The sequence below is a fragment of the Dermacentor albipictus genome, chromosome 2 (genome assembly GCF_038994185.2).
Source record: "Dermacentor albipictus isolate Rhodes 1998 colony chromosome 2, USDA_Dalb.pri_finalv2, whole genome shotgun sequence".
Taxonomy (NCBI): Eukaryota; Metazoa; Arthropoda; class Arachnida; order Ixodida; family Ixodidae; genus Dermacentor; species Dermacentor albipictus.
Window position 1 is genome coordinate 126,764,454 of NC_091822.1, and position 19,820 is coordinate 126,784,273.

Genomic DNA, 19,820 nt, shown 5'->3' on the forward strand with positions numbered 1-19,820 from the left:
ACTACTGGAAAACCTTTCATACAGTGTTAAGAACTCTCTTTGTCCTCAAATCTAGTCCATTGGCATTTTAGACAATGTCAAGCTTCAGTCCCTTAGATAGTGCAGCACTGCAATAAGGCCTCAGTGGGTCTGTTTGATCTTTTGTCCTGGAATGTGGAGGGCTGCCCAATGTGCTGCCTTCAGCCAATAAGCATTGGTGTACGTAATGTCTTGGGCTGTCCTAGACACTCCGGGATGACAAATCGAACAGACTCAATGGAACGAAAGGATAATTTGATGTGGAGTGCTTATAGCAACATAACCAGCCATTGAAATGGTGGAATGAAAGACTCCCACGTCAAGAGATCTGTGATTTACTACAGCAGAACCTGTTTAATTCGAACTCCAAGGGGACTGGAAATTTATATGAATAAAACTGAGTTCGATCCAAGGAGAGCCCTTGTGAGATACAACGCACAAAACTACAACCGTCACTGGGCTGCATTAAAAGCCTTATCATTCCAACATCAATGCGCAACATGTGCCGGAAGCCTAGGTTCTGTACAACGTCCAACAATGACAAGATTGTGACTTGCGCGCTGTTTGCTGTGGGTGCGAGGGAAAACATGCGAGGGTGAGCCGAGAAGCATGGTGGCTTGATGCGTGCCATCCTCCAACGTGCCCAATGTTGGAGATGATGTGATCAGTGTGCGCCATGAGAGAGGGAGGGAGGGAGGCAGAAGAGCATGCGCGATAATGTGATCAAGTGCCCGACAGGGGCTCTTTCCTGCTCCTTTTAAGTCGGATGGGAAAGGAAGGCGCAAGCTGCTCTGCTTTATCCGGTCCGGTCTCGGCTTCCTGCACGTCTTTCCTCGTCATTTTTATGGCATGTGACATTATTGTAGCTAGTGACACATCAAACATTCGCCTTTGGCTCGGTTTTGTCCAAGAAGCGGTCCATGGGTGTTAGAAACTGTGTGTGAAATAACCACTGCATGTTTCTTGGAGTTTGAATTTGCGGGAGTATTTCTCTATTCAAATAAAAAGGACTTCGCTGGGACCAACAGAGCCATTCGAATTATCCGTCAATTCGATTTATCCGAATTTCAATGTACTGTAAGTGAACACGATGATGCCATCCAGTGGTTCACTTAGCCAACCATTAATTTTTATAATGCTTCAAATTTAATTTGTCTGCTAATTAAGTACAATTCTGTAAGAAAACATTTCTTCCAATACAAATTAATTTCTTATGCTTTCTAGTATTGTTTTATATTTGCTTCAAACATGAGCACTTTTTCCCAATTCAATCAAGGCCATCAAAGAGAATGGGGGAACTTATCGGGTTCAAGTAAATATGGCAGCAACAGAAACCAGAGTAAGCAGTCAACAGTGTTAATTTCTTTTAATTTAGCAGTACATGCAAATTTCTTCCTAATGTGTTTCCGGCTGTGTCAATAGCAAATACATAGAGGGCATTGCCATTACCAAGCTCATGCTCTTGCTCCAAAGGAGGCACAGATCCTGGTGACTGAAGAAAGTGCAACTTGCTGGCCTCGATGGACACTTCCTCGACACCTTCCGGGAACTCCCAATAGTCAAGAACCATTGCATCTTCAGCACGACGAAATTCTACGAGACGAATGCCATGTGGTGACGTCAAGCGCTGTCTGAGTAAGAAGTAGAAGCAAGGTGATGAGAAAAGACAGGCAAGCCTTTGCGGTACGCCATGAAAGCCTACATCACACAAAATCAATTTTAGAGAGCAATTATGGCCGCCAGATTTAATGCCGAAATGGTTTGCCTAAGCCTACTAGTACCACTAACTCTTCGCGGTCATATGTCAGACGCAAATGTCAATTACCATTGGACATGATTACCATTTGACACATGCAGGCTTGCATGTGCCGATTCTTTGTGTTCGTTGCAGTGTCTTTCGGTAACTCTTCAACTACTGACAATTGCACTTCACAGTGTATAACTACAAAAACAGCACCCTTCTTATGGCATGCTTGTGTTTCGTGGTGTGAAGCAATAAGGGAATGGCAAAATGTCCTTCGCATGTTTCATGTTAAAAACGTGACCATGTTTTGAGAATAAAAAAATATAGTATTCCGCTTTCAAACGACTAGCTAACATCCTTGGACAAGAGTACTGGAGAAGAAAACCACAGTGAGGACCTTAAAGAAAACGTCCTTTTTTTTTATTTGGCAGTTTGCCCTGTAGCAGAAAACCTTTGGTGAATGCAAGTTATATTTACATGTGTAGTTGACAGTCGACAGTCGACAGTCGTTCTACCACAGCCGCACAGTCACTGCTTGTTCACTACCATTCCAGTACAATTTCCAAATTTTCATGCCACTCCTGTCAAACTCTCGAAAACAATTCATCGAGCAGGCCTAATCTATTAAGTCGATTAAATGAAATGTGGGCATCGATTAAGTATAATTGTGTTGTGGGATACATTTAATCGATTAATTATTCATCGATATTACAAACCTTGGTGCAATCTGGGACAGTCCCACAAGAGGTTCCTGTGGTGACTAATAACAACGTTATGCTGGCTGGATGCTGTGCATGGTACAAGAGCCTCCAGAATGAAGAAAATTTTCTGAAGTAAATCACTTACTGTGCACCTGTTCATAACATGCTCTTTTTTTTGTGGTATCCAAAATGCACGAAGTAGTTTCCGAGTGGAATGACCACAATGTGGATAAATGCTCATGACTCCAAAGGGTTAAAAGAGCACTGAAACACCTTTTATGAAATGAGCAAAAATTACAGTAAAAGCTCGCTAATTCGAACCGCAAGGGGAAGCCGCTTCAGTTCGAGTTAACGAAAGTTCGAACTAACGAAAGTGAAGGAGAGTACACTGCGATTTGGAAGCAGTAGGGCATGTCAGAAAGTGATGGCGTTTGCCGCGGGCACACGCCATCTTCAAGTCGAAGCTCTGGGTCCGACTGTACCCCACCACCGATGTCCACCGAAACGAACGTTAGCCGAGGCTTAACACCATCACAATGAATCGCGACGGCCGATACCTCCTAATCTGAAAACAGAAGTGCACAAACGATGAAGACTGCCGAGACAAAGACGCTGAACATGTGAAGGTGGCGAAGGCCCTGATTCGTTGGTTCTTGATTGCAAGCACAGCTGCGACGTACTTGATTCGCAGTGTTTTGGCGCTTGCCGTGCCATCTCCGCGCGACATTAGTAGCTGTACAAGATTTGTAAAGCCTCCGAGATTCGCAACGGGCAAGAAGTCTCGGAGGTTACGTAGAACGGAGAGGCGGCAGCCGCCGCTGCCTTCTGGCTGACTGCGCGCAGGCTAGATTTTTTTCCGATTTTGCCTTCTCTCGCCGTTCTCTCCGTTTCGGAGGCAATACAGCCTTGTGTGTAGGCAGTAGGCGTGTTTATCTGGCCGTGTGCCAGGCGAGCGTAGTTCGAATTATCCGTGAGGGAACCTGCTCGCGTTCGAATTAACGCACTTTTTTATACATAGACTTCTGTGGAGCTTGGCCGGACCAAATCGTACAGTTCGAATTATCCATAAATTCGAATTATTGAAGTTCGAATTAACGAGGTTTCACTGTATATCAAAAGGCATATCCTTGGAAACTGTTGACGAATATTTTTTTTTTTCTGAATGCAGCTCATATGAACAAAGTTATCAGCAATCTGACTTCGTAAAAGGAGAGTCTCGTTTTCCAAGCAGAGGGATGATACGTACAAGGTTAAAGAAGTAGACTTCTTTCTGCAAGCAGCCAGATTTCTAAGGTGGTTAATAATAACCCTGAAGCACTTGTCAGAGGAAGCATTCGACTTAATGAGCTGGTTTCTGCATTAAAAAAACACTGAGAAACTGCCAACTCTTATTCAAAAATTCAGTTCTGTAGTAGAGTGCCTGCTCCAGAAAATAAAAGGGAAAGCAAGAAAAAACACGCAAGAACAAAGGAGGAGATTAAGACCCGTAGTCGTACTGTACTCTCACTGCGTAGCTCACAACCTGAAAAAGGTCGCGAGTAAATTCAAAGTCCTGGTTGTTTTCTCAGCCCTTTCAAAACTTGCTATGTTGTGTGCCCGTGTTAAAAACCAAAAAACAGAATGCGCAACCTGCGGAACCCAACATACCGATCCACTTGTCAATTGCAAGGAAGGGCTAGTTTATCAAATTCCGCTCTCGTGTAAAGAGGCTTACATTGGACAAACGGGGTGGTGTTTAAATGAAAGGCTAAAAGAACACAAACGCTCACAGGAAAAAGAAACTGGTTCCAATATGGCTATCCATTGGAAAGCGTGCGGGTGCAAGCCTCGCCTAAGAGATATTATTGTTCCGGACAGAAGTCAAGACAGCGTTGCCCGTGAGCTGAAGGAAGCCTTCCACATTAAAAGGAAGGTCCTTGGATGCGTCAGCGAACCACCAAAAATTCTGTATAAAAGTCAAATGTCCTTTTTAGAAGCCCTTAGTTAGAACTGAGCATGTTGCTGCGCCGCCTGTGCTTGGTGAAAAATCTTAATCCCTTAGTTATTAATCAGGTACTCCCGAATGGCAGTGTTTGTGTATCGCGTAATCATTATAATTTATAGTCATTTGGCCCTATACACCACGTGTCATTGTCACGAACGTCACCTTTGCAATTGTCTTATCGCCTTTTGCCTGGTTACCATGTGATTTTCGACAGCGTGCGAGTTGCGCCACCAGATTTGCGTATATATATATTGTGTGTTTCCGTCAATAAAGCATCTGTTGTTAGTAAGCACTCGTCCGTGTCTCTTCTTGTGTCGTCTGTTTGGCGCTTTAGTACTTCAGTAAGAAGCAAACAGCCAGAAATGGCAGATGGTAGACTAGCTGAATTTCCAGGGACCACACTCTTGAGGTCCTTTTCGTCACCTGAGGCTGAGTATGTGAATTGAGATACGATTTCAAAAAATGCTGCTGTTCGTGAACCGATTGCTTATGAGCAGAAGCATTCATAAACCAAGATACCACTGTAACTACTTTATTATCTTCTTTATCATAAACTTTGCCCCGCATAACTTGCCATTATCTATTCGGACAACAAATTTCCGAGAATCCTTGTGAATGCAGATTTCTTAAGCCACAGGATGCACAAGCAGAACTCCTCAACATGGAAGAACGCACGAGGCAATAAAGAAGGTATTTAAAGAGTCAATAAAGGAATCTACTCACTCATTGTGCAGTTGAATTGTGCCAGCAATGTTTGATGTCTTGCTGACATTCAGCCACCTGGAGATATGAATCATCAATGTAAGTTTGTCTACTACACACGAATTCCTCTTGACCTTTTATGACTGAAACTTCTTTTTTACTTAAGAACAACACTTAAATTACTTTTACAAATGCTTCTTTGTAGAAGAAAGAAACATTTTCAGCTTATTTGGCACCTCAGGACGAAATGTGTAGGCTTCTTGGGAAAGACTGACAACAGGCCCCAAGTAAAAAAAAAAATAAGAAGAAACTAATTATATGCTCGTTTGATCTTATTGCTTGTCTCTTCGTTTGTAATACTGAAGGTCCCACTTCTTATTAAACATTCAAAAGCTTGTATTTTTTTAATACAGAGGAAGACCTTGTGATTTTTGAACCTGAAGGTGCTGCTATATGCTTCCCTCGAGGTGCTCACTCTCATTCAAAACTTAGTGTGTGTATGGAATGCACTTTTGAATGGGTAGCCATAAAACCAGAAAGGTTGCGTGAAACATTACGACTACATCATCAGGGTGAAACAAAGTTGCAAGCAGAGAGCTTACATGTGCACAAACTGCCCCATACCTCAACGGCAAAGACCGCTGAGAATGTCAGTATATACGTCATACAATGTAGTGTGCACGTTTATATCTCATTTCACACATATAAGGCAACGCAACTAAAACTAGACTTCTTCCAGTGCCCGCGTTTGCGACTAGTATGTGTCAAGCATATGTCCCATGTCATCTGATAAAGTCTTGATACTTCTAAGTCGAAAAAAAATGGTATAATTATTAGAGGAAAGGCTTCGCACATCCGAGTCTATTTACCACAAAATGAGCGGAGCTGCAGATTTCTGCAACCAGTGGCCACCGCACACTGCTTAAGCTTGCAACCAAAACACAGTACATCACACACAAAGATGCACAAGTAATGCATGACTTGATGTACCTGGCATCCCCAAGTTGTAGTTGAAATAATATGAAGAGGTTATTATGCAGAAAGTGTTACAGATCAAGAACAACTGCAGTGTAAAATGCGCAGAGTGAGACTTCTGTGACTGCACTACTTGTATAAGCACAGCCTGCTAAGTATGAAACAGAGTCAAACAGTTGGTAAAAAAAGGTAAGCCACAGGCTGGAGCTAACACTCTGACCAGGAGACATGTGCGAGAATGCTTCTTTGTTGTTGCCCTTCTGTAATTGTTGGCTCCAGCTCTTACTAGCTGACTATTTACAGATGTGCACATCTAGAATACATATGCAAAAGCATGTAAGGTTTAAGAAAATTCAGTGATAAGCATTATTAGCAGAGTACATTCCTGGTGTTTCAACATTATTGCATCTGCAATAACGTTGAAATCACGGCCTCATGCTGGGCTGCTATGGGGCCTGAACACTTGGAAGGTGGCCATGGCCCTTTCTGTGTAGCACTTGGTGTGGCTGGCCATCAAGTCAAGCCTACTTGCACTGCATAAAGGCTGCTTCAAGATGCCTTACATTGTCAATGCAGAGTTGCTCTAACAGCAGCCAAGTGTGAATCTCCAAGGAGTGAATGTGGTAGTCGGTTCTTGGTGAGGCCATTTGCGAGCTTGCTGCAAGTCTTTCACAGTGGTGAAGTTGGACTAATTTATAAAGGGCTACTAGAAACTGATATTCACTGACACTGCTAAACAGTGCCTGCTGAGCAGTAGTCGCAAATGCTTTGGTATGTTTACTGTTCATCCTGAAAAGCATAGCTGGCACAAAACTGTGAAAAAAATAAATCAATCAACCACACATAGCAGACATATGTTAGAGAAGTACCAACAGAACATTTCTGTCTTGTTTTTATTTCTTTATTGGATAGCTGTCGACGTAGTAGTTGCACTATGGAGGCTCAATTCCTTGAGGCCACAACAAATAATGAATTACACTTTAATTTTTAATGTGACCAGTTCAATATGTGCGCCAAGTGCAACGTGGCTTTGGACGTGGCAAAGAAGATCATTCATGTCATTGAAAGCTGATGTGGTGGTCTCATGGTACCAGACACTACTGATGCGAACACACACACTATGACCGTACTGCCGGAAGCCGAGTCCATTCAGCACTCGACAGGGCAAGAGGGGCCAATCTGCAGCTTTCTGCGACGAGGTCATTGCATGACTGACTGGCATGCTAATGAGTTGTTTGTGATACCACGTGGCTGCCAGCTTCGCCTTTAGTGACATGAATATAGTCCCCTTTTTCACGACCAAATTAAGCCATGCTGCCCTTCCTTTGCATACTGAATGGCTCACATAAAAGGCGCTGTAATCATTTGTGGTGCTCTTGAGGAACTCGGACTTTGTACTACAGTTATGGAGTCGACAACGTTTTAAAGAAGCAGACAAAACGGCACACAAGATTACTGTTTCATTGCTCCTTGAAGTGAACCCTCAGGTAGCTGGTGCAGCCATTGCGGAACATACATGAAACGGATGAAGAGTTTCTTACGGGTGATGGCTCAGGATGATGGCACAAGAATGTGACCATTTGGCTCCGGAAGGGGCTGTCCTTGGACTCGGAGAGTGTGCTGCTATACCACGAGGCTTTTGTTTTGGCTCTGAATACAAGAAAGAAGAACAAAAAGAATGAAGACAGCAAGAGCGATGCTCACACATTTGTTCATCGAGCTTCTTTTCTGCAATTTAATGCCACCACTTAGTCAGCAAATGTTTCAGCATGCATAGCACAAAGCAAGTTTGATAAATATTTTTCAGAGTGCTTTCAGCCACACCGACTTGGACAAAATAAAGGCCACCATTGCAAGTCACAGACCTGCACAAACATGTGCTATATTCACACTCATCATCAAAGCTTTAACTCTTGACACCAATTTACTGCGATAAACATGGCTTGATTATTGAAACGCTAACGAAAAAATTTTTTTTCCCACTAAGTGAATTCTCATTATCAAGTAAGGACAGCTCTATGAAAAGCACATTAAAATATGTGTGCTTTGAATATACTGGGTGTTTCTACGAGGACATTAAAGGGGCCCCAAAACACTTTTTGAAAATAGTAAAAAAAATGTTGCTGATATGCCGTAGACCGTGCTGTGAACATGTGAGTCAAATATAACTGCACTGTATGCAGCAGGGAATTTACAATGTACTGTGCAACACAATGAAAAATTGCTTGCTCTTACTTCCGCTTGCTTGCCCACCAATGCTATCGGCTGATTTCATTATCATGACAGCAATCTCAGTAATACATAATTGCTAATTTTGAGTTAGCTAAATAAAAAATATATATTGTCTGTGACCTCAAACAGACAGGAAAAACTTGGGAGATGCTTATCCTTGCCTTTAAGAGTACAACGCAATAGCATTCAAAGATCCCTGACTGCTTCTCAGGCTTCCTGGCAGCTGCACCTTATCTAACCGTGATGTTTACCGGGAAATGCTGGCGGCGAATGCTATACACGAAGGCGAGCGTCCTGGTTCGTTTTTTTTCTTTCCCCCGCATGGCTGGAGGCACAGATACGAGTGCCTTCTGAGAGTGTTCAAGGAACCAAGCGTCACTCTGTGATTTGTAGAAACTCGGAACGTGCCCTGTGCCGTGCTGTGATTGGTAGAGAGTTCTCGCTCATGCTCAATGCCGCTGGCACCGTAGCCGCAGTCTACCGTAGCCGCCACACAGTGTTGCGATGAGACCTTTTGCCGCCATGATACTCAATTTTATGCCAGGGCTTTGCTCTCTTGGCTTCTCCACTGTGTAGCTTCCTGTGTGCTAGCAGAGATGAAAAGATGCTAGCAGAGAGGAAGCTGAGTATCGGTGCGACAACTTCGCTTATAGCTGAAAGATAGCAAAAATTCTTGTGGCATAAAATTCGTGAGACAACACTCTTTAATAGTGAGGCGATTCTATGATCAGTTAGAAAAGTGTTTCAGGGCCCCTTTAGGAATTATTTGAAAGGTTCCTAAACCACCCCTCAGGCTTGGTGAAAAAATATCGTCTTCAAATAGCACATGCTGCTGTGAACATCTCAGCCAAGTTTTGCAGTTGTGCGCAGCGTATGGAGCTCGGAAGCAGAGTGGGAAGCCACCATTCTCTCAGATGATCTCTTTTCAGCAGAAGCCTACTCCTCACTCTTTTCTGTGCGCTTTATTTCATAATATAGCAGATTCCAATATGTGGCTGCTATAGACCAATAGCTGACATCAATCAAGAACGGTGTTTGGATCAGTGCGTTTTTTCCTACTGTTGCTGCGTATATTTGTCGACGCAGTTTAATAAACAGGCTGAAGTAAGAGGGAATCGGCTTTTGAATTTTGATAATAATGATACACTTCCGAAAGAAGCCGAGTATTGTCTGCTCATGCTAAGCCATGGCTGCTCATGTAGGAATGACACTTTGGTCACCCTGCTTATTGGTGTCGTAGCCGTCAGGTCTCACTAATTTCGATTAGCTTTGAACACAACTCGCCTCCAACCATGCGAAATTTAAGGTCAGACCACGCACAGGCATGCCAGCGTGCACTCACTCCTGGCTATTCCTGGTTAGGTGCCCTGGCAGGCTTCGCTTCGTAATGATTAAACTATTGATACACTTCAAAATGCGCAAGTTGGATGTGGCTACTATCTGTTGGTCAAGCTAGTACAGGACAAAGCCGATTCGTGCCCCGTAGCATAACCAGAATAAAGCATATGAGCACGAGCGTGCACTCTTGTGCACAAGGCAAATGCTGCAGTTACATGTAGCCGTGGTCTATTATGTAGCGCAGATACCGCGGCCATCGCGGGGTGACCCAATGAGTCTGCCTGCTGAGGGTACTGCGGCTGACTGAGGACAACAGTGCAGGTGTGTCGTAGGCACCAAAATTGGAAATATTGGCGTCTATGTGATCATCTAAAATCAGATTTGAACTGCGTGCCACGGTGACTTTCAGCAGGCGGAGCATTGTGGCCATGCCCCACTCCACTGTAGCCTTGGCAATGCAAGTCATTGAAGAAGGAATAGAAGCACTGCTAATGCGATGTTTTATTGCCAATAACTCCGCTTCTGCTGTATGTTCTGAAGTATCTTTTGCGGCAAAGTATTTCTGAAATAGTCTAATTTAACTTCAACTGCATTCCTTGACTTCAATAAAAAGTGGTTTAAGGCCCCTTTAAAGGGGCCCTGAATCTGCGCTGCCAGCAAACACAATTCTGTGCATAATTGTATTTTTTTTTTCAGATAGAAAATTTGATGTGGCTTGTACAAATTTGCCTCAATTTCCCAGTTATGATAATCCTGCTGAAATTAGAAGTTAGAAAGCTAATTATTAGGATTTGTTAATTAATGACTAATTAACACACATTACCCATCACCCCCATGGTCACAACTGCAGATGGCATGTCTCCAAAGCAACTGTAGTTTTAGTTTGAAATGAATATTTTTTAAATATTACTTAAATTTTCATAGAAACACCCGGTGCGCTTGCTACATACTATGTTGGCAGCGCAAGAAGTGTTGCCACAAAACTGACTTTCAGGGTGCATAGAGACTCATTGTAGAGTTTTATCCAGTACATATTGGTTTTTACATTACTATATTGGTGAAATAGCTTACCAAATTCATGAGCAGCATATAGAGTTACTGTATATGCTACCATATAGCTTATACAGGGAAAACACTGGGAATGCGGGAGATAGAAATTCAGGACGATGAGCAAAACGAGAACAAGGTGAAAGCAGAAGCCAATGTTTCGACAAGTGGCCTTGAAGAAGACAAGTCCACTTGTCGAAACGTTAGCTCCTGCTTTCACCTTGTTCTCATTTTGCTCATCATATAGCTTATACAGTAACTCTAGAGCAGCGGTGCAGTTGGCGACATCTTGTGGTGCTTTGCTCAAACATATTGCACAGGCCTATTAATGAATTTTGCAGCACTCATAGCTTCTTAATGCTATACCTTTTCCTAGCAGCAAGTGTCACAGAGCGGAACGTCCTACCTCATTCTGGTTCGAATTCAGTATTGCCGGATGTGACAAGCAGTGCGCTGCTGCTCATCTAGCTTGTTTCCCTCCCTGCTAAAATATTGACACCAATACATAGTCATAGTTGTTCAAAGTCTGTTATTATCAAGCACAGCTGTGAGACCATTAATACACTTAGGTGTAGTACACTCTTCTACTGAACTCACAAAACCATTTTGTTTTGTTCGGGTGCCATCTTCTTTTACCTGCATCTATGGTTCTACACACAGTTACGAAAATGATAGCACTTTAGCTTAATTCAGAAAGGTGGAACCTAAGAATTGAAAATGACCTAAAGCCATTTCTCTACAAAATGCATGCAGTGACATATCTCTATGGCTACACTACTTGCATAGAATCCAAAGTATCATTTTCTAAATATGTAGTTGATTTTAGCATCATAAATGTTTGCGAAAATGCTTGTCAATACCCAATATTTACTACAGTTGATGACAACATAAGATGCAGTGTACGAGAATCCTTGTGTCCGAAAGGTGGTAGCCTGCACAGGAAGCTTTGCATCAGGCAGACGGATGCGCGCCAGCAGTTTGGGGAGAGGCGGAGACGTTCCTTGGCAGGCTGTGCACAGGAAGTGCAAGCGCTATGAGCACCACCGGGTGAGTTACAATGAGATCTCAGGGACATTGCCCAACTCTCTTCGGTACCCAGCAAGCGGCAAGCGTGGAAGTCTTTGCTGCTGGTCGTGATTTTGGCGCGTCGTTAGCTAGCCATGATCCTGCCACTGCAGATGCCACAGCCATCCGTGCCGCAGTCGGCAAGTCGGAAACCCCTCTTCACCTAACATACTGTCTTTGAGGAATTCCTCAGTGATGTTAACTAGAACGCCTGCTTGAAGTATAAGTTGCAAGCATGTATATGTTGTTTAAGTGTACACTTGGTTGTCGTTCATTGCTTCCTCAAGCTTGAACTGAACCACAGTTGATGAGCAGGCGTGCACCAACTCTGGTCAGTACAAGGCATAGGGCCGTTGGCCCCCCAGTATCTCTAAAAGTGGAAAATACACCACTGTACAACATAAGATGATATCACACTGAGGACGAGCTTCTCAATATTGGCATCTCTTGGTTATACGTTCTGGAACATAGATGCACAAAAGGCAGATGCAGTTTTTTTTTTGGGGGGGGGGGGGGGCAGAACTTGGACTGAATTGTAAAGTTGTCACCACATATAGTCAATGTGCAAGGTGTACCACTCTCACCAAGAGTTGTCAGGCGGATTTTCCTCGGCTCAGGTGGGTTCTCGTGAACGTCTCCACTTGCCGATGATTGCACGGGTGGAGCAGAAATATTGTCCCCAACCTGCATTAGCCCAGCCTTACCTTCACTTCTTATGATTTCGCTCCCAAAAATGTGAGTGGCTAATGCTAAAGTACAACAACAAGGAATATACAACCAGTTATGAAAAATTGAAGTGGCTATCAGCGACCAACAGCCACTTATAATTTTATGCAAAGAGAAACTTTCCTATTCCTCATCTAAGCTGATAGCTGTATTCAACCATTATTTTTATCTAGACCATTTTACCCCATTCATAAATGCCTGGAGGAACATTACAAAAAGTAAGCGCCATCTTAAAACAGCAGCCCAACATACTGTTTTAAAAAATGTTGGTGTTTTATTTATTTATTTTTTTATATACAGAAACCCACACAAGACTGTGGGTATAGTGCAAGGAAAACACGACGGACAGGAGCAGATGCACATTCCTGCGTGTACTCCGGTCCATCTTGTTTTCATCGCACTGCACCTACAGTCACAAATCACCAACAAGCCCAACTTTCCACACAAGACAATAACTTGCAAAGGCTGAAACAAAATGACTGACGCCATCATCAATAGTACACATAGCAGAAATCAGTGCAATTGAAGCTAACATTGCTAACTTGCCTGGCGTTTGTCAGTGGGTTATACAATGGTATTATTAACAGACTGACTGATATATCTATCACCACTGACCAAATTTGTCACATGCCAGTGACAAGGTTGCCAAATCTGGAATAGTGGAGTATCACTTTTGGCATTGCAAAGTTTGGCATTACAAATATAGTAGACTTGTTGGTTAAGCTTATCTGTTATCACTGACAAAATCCATGTCAATGCTAAAGCTTTGCATTACCACCTTTGGGGCAGCCAAGTGAGACCACTTTTGGCATTATGCGCATTGGCATTGTAAATACAATGATATCTTTAGCAGAGTGATTAATTTTACATATTATCACCAACAAAATTTGTGTCAAAAATAAAATTTTTGTGTTGCTATCTCAAGGGGTATAGTGAAAAGTTGGTGAACCGAGGGGCCCGATTTTTATTAATCATATCATGAGAAGCCAACATACAAAGACGCCAATAAAAACACAGGGGAAATTACTTGTACTTACTAATTGAATTAAACAAATGTCAATGAAAGTAGATGAAAAATTGCCACAGGTGGGGAACGATCCCACGACCTCGCATTAAGCGTGCAATGCTCTAACTAACTGAGCTACCGCGGCATGGTTTCCCCATCCACTTTCTCGCGTATTTATTTGTCACTACTAGAACAAACCTTGCGAGTGTTAACCAGCACTACCACTCACAAACCTTGGCGGCAGATGTGGAACATCCTTTCCGCCAGAGGCGTCACGAGTACGTAATCTTTCTGTGTGAAGACAACTGGTCAATAAACCAGCACATGCTTCCTGAAGGCATGAATGTTATCGGACTCGAGACCCTTGTTATGTAGAAACAAGAAGAAAATGGTTTAACCGAGGGGCTCGATTTTTATTAATCATATCATGAGAAGCTTGTGACGCCTGCAGCAGAAAGGATGTTCCACATCCGCCACCAAGGTTTGTGAGTGGTGGCGCTGGTTAACACTCCCAAGGTTAGTACTAGTAGTAACACATAAATACCCTAGAATGTGGATGGAGAAACGGCGCCGCGGTAACTCAATTCGTTAGAGCATCGCACGCGTAACGTGAAGACGTGGGATCGTTCCCCACCTGCGGTAAGTTGTTTTTTCATCCACTTTCATTGCCATTAATTTATCATTTCTTTAATGCAATTAGTAAGTACAAGTAATTTCCCCTATGTTTTTCTTGATGTCATTGTTTGTTGGCTTGTCATGATATAGCGAAAAGTCACTCTTGGGGCCATTGTGAAGTCTTGCATTGCAAAACAGGACAGGCAAAAAAAATTGACAGTTACTTTGCATATGGAAAAGAGGGTGAAGGCAAAAGCTTCTGCACTCAAAAGACATTAATTAAATTATTTGACATTTTCAGTTGAATGTGTTGTTACTTCTTATTGTTTTCTCACACGAAAGGTTGTGGGTTAGAGCGCCTCTATTGACACTTCATTAATTAACTTTGCCCTAATGAACATCAAACGTCAAGGGTACGACTCCCACTAAAGGTCGTAAAGTGCCTTATTTAACCATATATTAATTAATTATGCCTTAATTAATTTCACCTTAAAACCAAAGCTTATGGGTTCAACTCCCACATAAGCTCGAGAGTTCGACTCCCACCGAAGGTTGTGAGTTCGAGTGTGTGAATGAATCCTATCTTAATTAACTTTGCCTTTTTTTTTTTTGCCATGATGAGCGGCAACGGAGACAGCCGTGGAAGAAGACGACGATGAATGTGCGAGCAGCGACACAAGCATGTCTCTGAGTGAGGTGAGCTCACATGACTTTTTGTACCGCACACCGCGTTTACAAGGCCACTGTCTGACAAAGCATTTAGGGCTTTTGCCTTAATCAATGAAACAACATAAACATGACTTACTGTTTCTGCTTTATCAATGGAGACTGTGTAGATGTGGCAGATGTCATGGAACCCATGGCCCATGATGCCATCCCGTGTGTGGCCAAGACCGAAGGTGTGACCCAGCTCGTGTAACACACCGCCTAAGCTGCTCGAGTAGCACGCCGAAAGCGTGCCTCTGAGAGGACAAAACAAGCCTCAGTGAACGAAAGTTACCAAAAGTTGTGCCAAATTTGTGGAAGTTTTATTTTTACCACTATGGAAAAAAATAGAAAAATTTCCACTAGTATGACTGCAGTTGCATGAATATAACATGAGCAGGGCCCTTCTGGCACAGAAAATAAAATACCATGGGTGAACTTTGCTATAACAGTCACATCTGACACGAAAACAGCTACATTTCATCCGATATTCATTATAATCATATAGTTCATCATACGCCTATATCAGTGAGAACCATGTTAGATTGACTTTGTTAGATCCAATAATTTGTTATACTCTCGTTCCTTTATTGAAGCTTGACTGTACTATGATTAGAAGGCAAACTAAGGACGCAATGCAGTGCCACATGGAACAATAAAGAGAACACTAAAGAGTCGGCGTTCATGTTGTGCACTTCTCTACTCTTGTGTCCTGTCTGCACGCTTCACCTCTTTTTTGCATAATGAATCCTTACCAACTAGCTCAGCTTTCTGTCATTCTAGAAACACGAAGTTAGTTTAGACTGATAAAGTACTCTTTGAAAACTCTATTTTCATTAAGTTCATGACTATATGTTAATTACTACAGGCGAAAATGAAGGTCAAACTTCCACATTTTTTATTTTGAGCCAGGACATCAGCGTCAGTATATCAGCATGATGTCACTAACATTAAAGTATTTTTGCAAGTTAGGACGTTGAGGCACAGTAAAGTTCTCTAAACTTGTCTCTGGCTCCTTCAGGATACAGCGCCGCCCATCTTCATTGACAAAATATCAACTGGGCCCAAGCAGACACCATCAATATCCAGGACAAGCTGGTGCAACAACTTGAAAGGCGAGTGAAACCTGTCTTTCGTTTTTGTATACTTTCTGGCTTACCAAACCCACCCTGGCTCTTTTGGTATTGTAAAGGAGTAATTTGCTAATACAGCTTGAATTTTCTTTCTGTCTTTGCTGTCCCCTTAAATACAGTACGGATAGAAGTCATGCCTAGCAGCTTACTACTATCCTTGAAAAACAAAAGTGTACAGTCATTGCTTTCTACCGGTACTAACATATGGGGCAGAAACTTGCTTGTGTTTGCTTGCCCAATTCTTGAAATTTCACTGGACTGCATAGCATGTGCATTTGGGAACTAACAAAGAAACTTGAAAATATAAGTTGAGGACTGTGCAATGAGCAATGGAACGAAAAATTATAGGCTTAACGTTAAAGGGGCCCTGAACCACTTTTCATTGAAGTGGGGAAAGGCATTTGAAGTGACAATAGGCTATTTCAGAAATACTTTGCCACAAAATGTACTTCAATGCATTCAGCAGAAGCGGAGTTAATGGCAATCAAATACAGCCTCCGCTGTGCTCCCATCCCTTCTTCGATGCCTTGCACTGTGAAGGCTATGATGCAGTGGGGCATGCCCACAATGCTCCGCCTTCTAAATGTCACCATGGCATGCAGTTGAAATTTCATTTTGGATGTTAATGTAGACGCCATGACTTCTGCCTTCGGTGCCTACAACACGCTAAACATAAGCCAAATGTGGTTGTTCTCGGCAAGCCACAGTGCGCTTAGCCAGTGGACGTGTGGCGGCACCCTACAGCGGCCGCGGTATCTACTCCATGTAGCTGACCGCAGCTTGATGTCAGCTATCAGCCAATAGCAGTCGTCTAAGGGAATGACGAAATAGTGCATCCAATCAAGAAATAGTGCGTCTAGGAAAGAGTGAGGAGAGGGCCTTTTGTTGAAAAGAGAGTGTCTGACAGAAAGGCGACTTCGTGATCTACTTGCGAGCGCCATGCACCGTGTACGACGGCAAAACTTGGCTGAGGTGTTCACAACAGTGTATGCGACCCCCAAGGGGTGGTTCAGGGCCCCTTTTAGAGACAAGAAGATGGTGGTATGCATTAGACAGCAAATGGCGGTAGCCAATCATTAGGAAGAGGAAATCGAGTTGGGAAGCTTAGAACGACAGAAAGCCGAGCTTGTTGGTAAGGATTCATTATGCAAAAAAAGAGGCGAGGCGTGCAGACAGGACACAAGAGTGTCCACTTCTGTGTTGTCCACTTCTCTACTTTTGTGTCCTGTCTGCAAGCCTCACCTCTTTTTTTGCATAACGAGGTGGGAAGGACATAGGACATGTGATGTGCAGAGCAGATAGCCAGTGGTCTATTAAAGGTACAGAATGGATGCCAGGGGAAGGAAGTGCAGTCAAGGAAGGTAAATAACTGGTTGGTGCGATGAAATTAGAAAATTTGTAGGGATAAGGTGGCGTCAGCTAGATGGCACAAGACGAGGGGAGGTGGGGGGGGGTGACGATTGGAGGTCTCTGGTAGAGGTCTTTACCTTGCAATGGTCATAAAATAGGCTGACGGTGAAACACAATCCTTTAGTGCGGCGTGACAAGCGATCTGCTCACCTGTCACACTGTGCAGCCTCACATTGCAACAACAATACATGCTGCATGCTGTCCTGAGGTGCACATATACCGGTGTTGCTGCTTTCCAGCTGATGAGGTATTGTGCAACAGCTAATCACAATAGTGAAGTGGGCTGTACGTGATCAAACTGCATCGTCACCTCCCTTCCTTGCCATTGTGCACCTATCACTAACAGTCACTGCTGAGGTCTGCCTTAGCTACCAAAAAAACTGGTTTTCCTGCAAGGCTATGCAGCTAACCCATGCTTTCATTTTATTTTAATTTTTTACTTAGTGCAATGAACTGTCTTACAGTACTTTGCTCTCTCAATTTTCAAATTTCGTATTTTGTAGTTTTTGCACCTTTGTTTACCGAAATGTGTTGCTGCATTATTTTTCAACTTGCCAATAGCTTATCAATAAGACGTTTAAATATATTCTCGATGTTGTACCCTTCACTAGTGTTGCTTTGAATATGCTTGTACAAGTTCAATTTTTGCTTGTTTGTATGTTACTGTAACATTAACTTTTTACTTTTAGTATTTGTGTGATTCTTCTGAGCCCTCCCTACTCAATGCCCCAATGAAGAGGTGCTATAAGCAGCAGGAGCTTGATGCGGGCGAGTTGGTTTTGCATACTTGATGAAAAGAGCGTTACGAAGACATGGACTAGTTAGGTGCTATAAGGCACCTTTAAATAAAGAAATGTTGGTTAATGAAAAAATGCTAGAAACTAGAGAGAACCAAATGTGCTTTTCTGCCTCGCACCTCAGCACTGATGCAAACCTTTTGTTGGGTCGTTCATCAACAGATGTTTTTGAACCACTGCGTACCACTTGCGAAAACTTATTGGTTTCTTTCTTGTCCCAAAAGGCAGAACAATGGCAACAATGCAGTGATGCTGGGGATTGCTATCACATTAGACATGCCAGTCATGGTGTGAAGAAATATCCTACCCCTTTGCAGGTATCTTATCACTACAATGTCAGCATCACATGAAAACATTTCACTCTCAGTTTCATTATGACTCTCCAAGGTGCGTCTTCCTCAGACGAACACAGAAACGAAAATGTGTGCACATGCTTTCAATATTTTGTGACACCACTTTTTGCAGAGGTGCCGTGCCAGCTGGCAAACACACAAAACAAGAAAAAGCCTAAATTCAGCGCAATATATTACTGGGCCATGGTTTGCATAATACTTAAGAGGATCCGGGTGAGTGATGCAATAGCTTTCTTTTTTCTTTTGTGTATCATGTAATCCATGCATGACCCTTGCCTGCTGCCATTGGTTTTTCCGCCGTGGAGACAGGTTTTCATAATCCACTGTCACACTGACTGCAATGCAGAAAAACAAGAGTACACTCACCTGTAGTTACTGTCATCCATAAAATGCAGGCTATCCACCTTTCTCGTGTCATACAACCTCCAAGAAAGCTCTTCGACATTCTGCGCCCAAGTGTAGAGACAACCCGTTCCACACAAAGCCAGTCCTCCGGCACCAATCATAACGTGGCCCGACACTCGACTCATCACCTCACTGTGTGTCCTCGCTTCGACTGTGTCACTTCGATAGCGGGTCCAGGACAAAAATGCCACAAACTTGCAGCGGTCCCCATCTCTGAGTTCTGAATTCATCAATTCTGTCGCTATGTGGCTCCAAATGTCCTCTTTTGTCATCACACGAGCCTCACTGTAGCGAAGCTTGCTTTTGAATACATGAACCACAGGCTCTGTACCCTCCAGACAAAACGATTTGTGACCCATACCGGCAGCTGCAAGAGTTTCAGCCATTGCTGTCTGTAGAATTTGCATTCCCAAGCTGATACGATTGCAGGCACTCTTGATGGAGCAGTCTTCCTCTTCAGGCCCTTGAAAATAACCCTGCTGTGGCGCATCATGGCACGTTATGTAGATTAGGCGAATGTATTTGCACTGCTGGAGGAACACTGGCTCAAAAAACAGTGTAAATGTTTGACAGGCAGTGTCATATTTCAGGACAAGGTCATTTCTTCCGCATACGAGCTGAACAATCACTTTGAATGTTCCGTTGGCTGTCGGCCACAACGTGAAGTGGTTGGGGCATGAGCTGGACAGGTTAGCCACCGACACTGAGTCTGGCGAGTGGTCACTGCCGCACATGCCAGAAAGTAGCACCAATGGGTAATGGACAACACTGTCGGGTTTGTGATTTGTAACCCTAAAGGCCATTTTCATAACTAACCATGCAGGAAGTGGCCATAGACTTGGCTACTCATACATACAGTGGAGC

The 19,820-nt window shown here is 43.2% G+C and overlaps 1 protein-coding gene across 3 annotated transcripts; it reads right to left on the reverse strand.

Annotated features, from left to right (window-relative positions):
* Positions 1-1,358: 1,358 nt before the first annotated feature.
* LOC135895940 (uncharacterized) lies at positions 1,359-19,765 on the reverse strand. 3 transcript variants are annotated; one of them, XM_065424222.1, is made up of 6 exons: positions 18,918-19,765; positions 14,959-15,115; positions 12,391-12,490; positions 7,666-7,774; positions 5,171-5,227; positions 1,359-1,611 (listed from the first exon to the last, which is right to left on the reverse strand). In XM_065424222.1, exons 1-6 carry the CDS (start codon positions 19,763-19,765, stop codon positions 1,596-1,598), a joined length of 1,287 nt encoding a protein of 428 aa, XP_065280294.1. In that variant the 3' UTR covers positions 1,359-1,595. The 3 variants fall into 3 exon arrangements, with proteins under 3 accessions (XP_065280294.1, XP_065280293.1, XP_065280295.1); XM_065424221.1 differs by having other exon boundaries at positions 1,359-1,649; XM_065424223.1 differs by having other exon boundaries at positions 1,511-1,645.
* Positions 19,766-19,820: the final 55 nt, after the last annotated feature.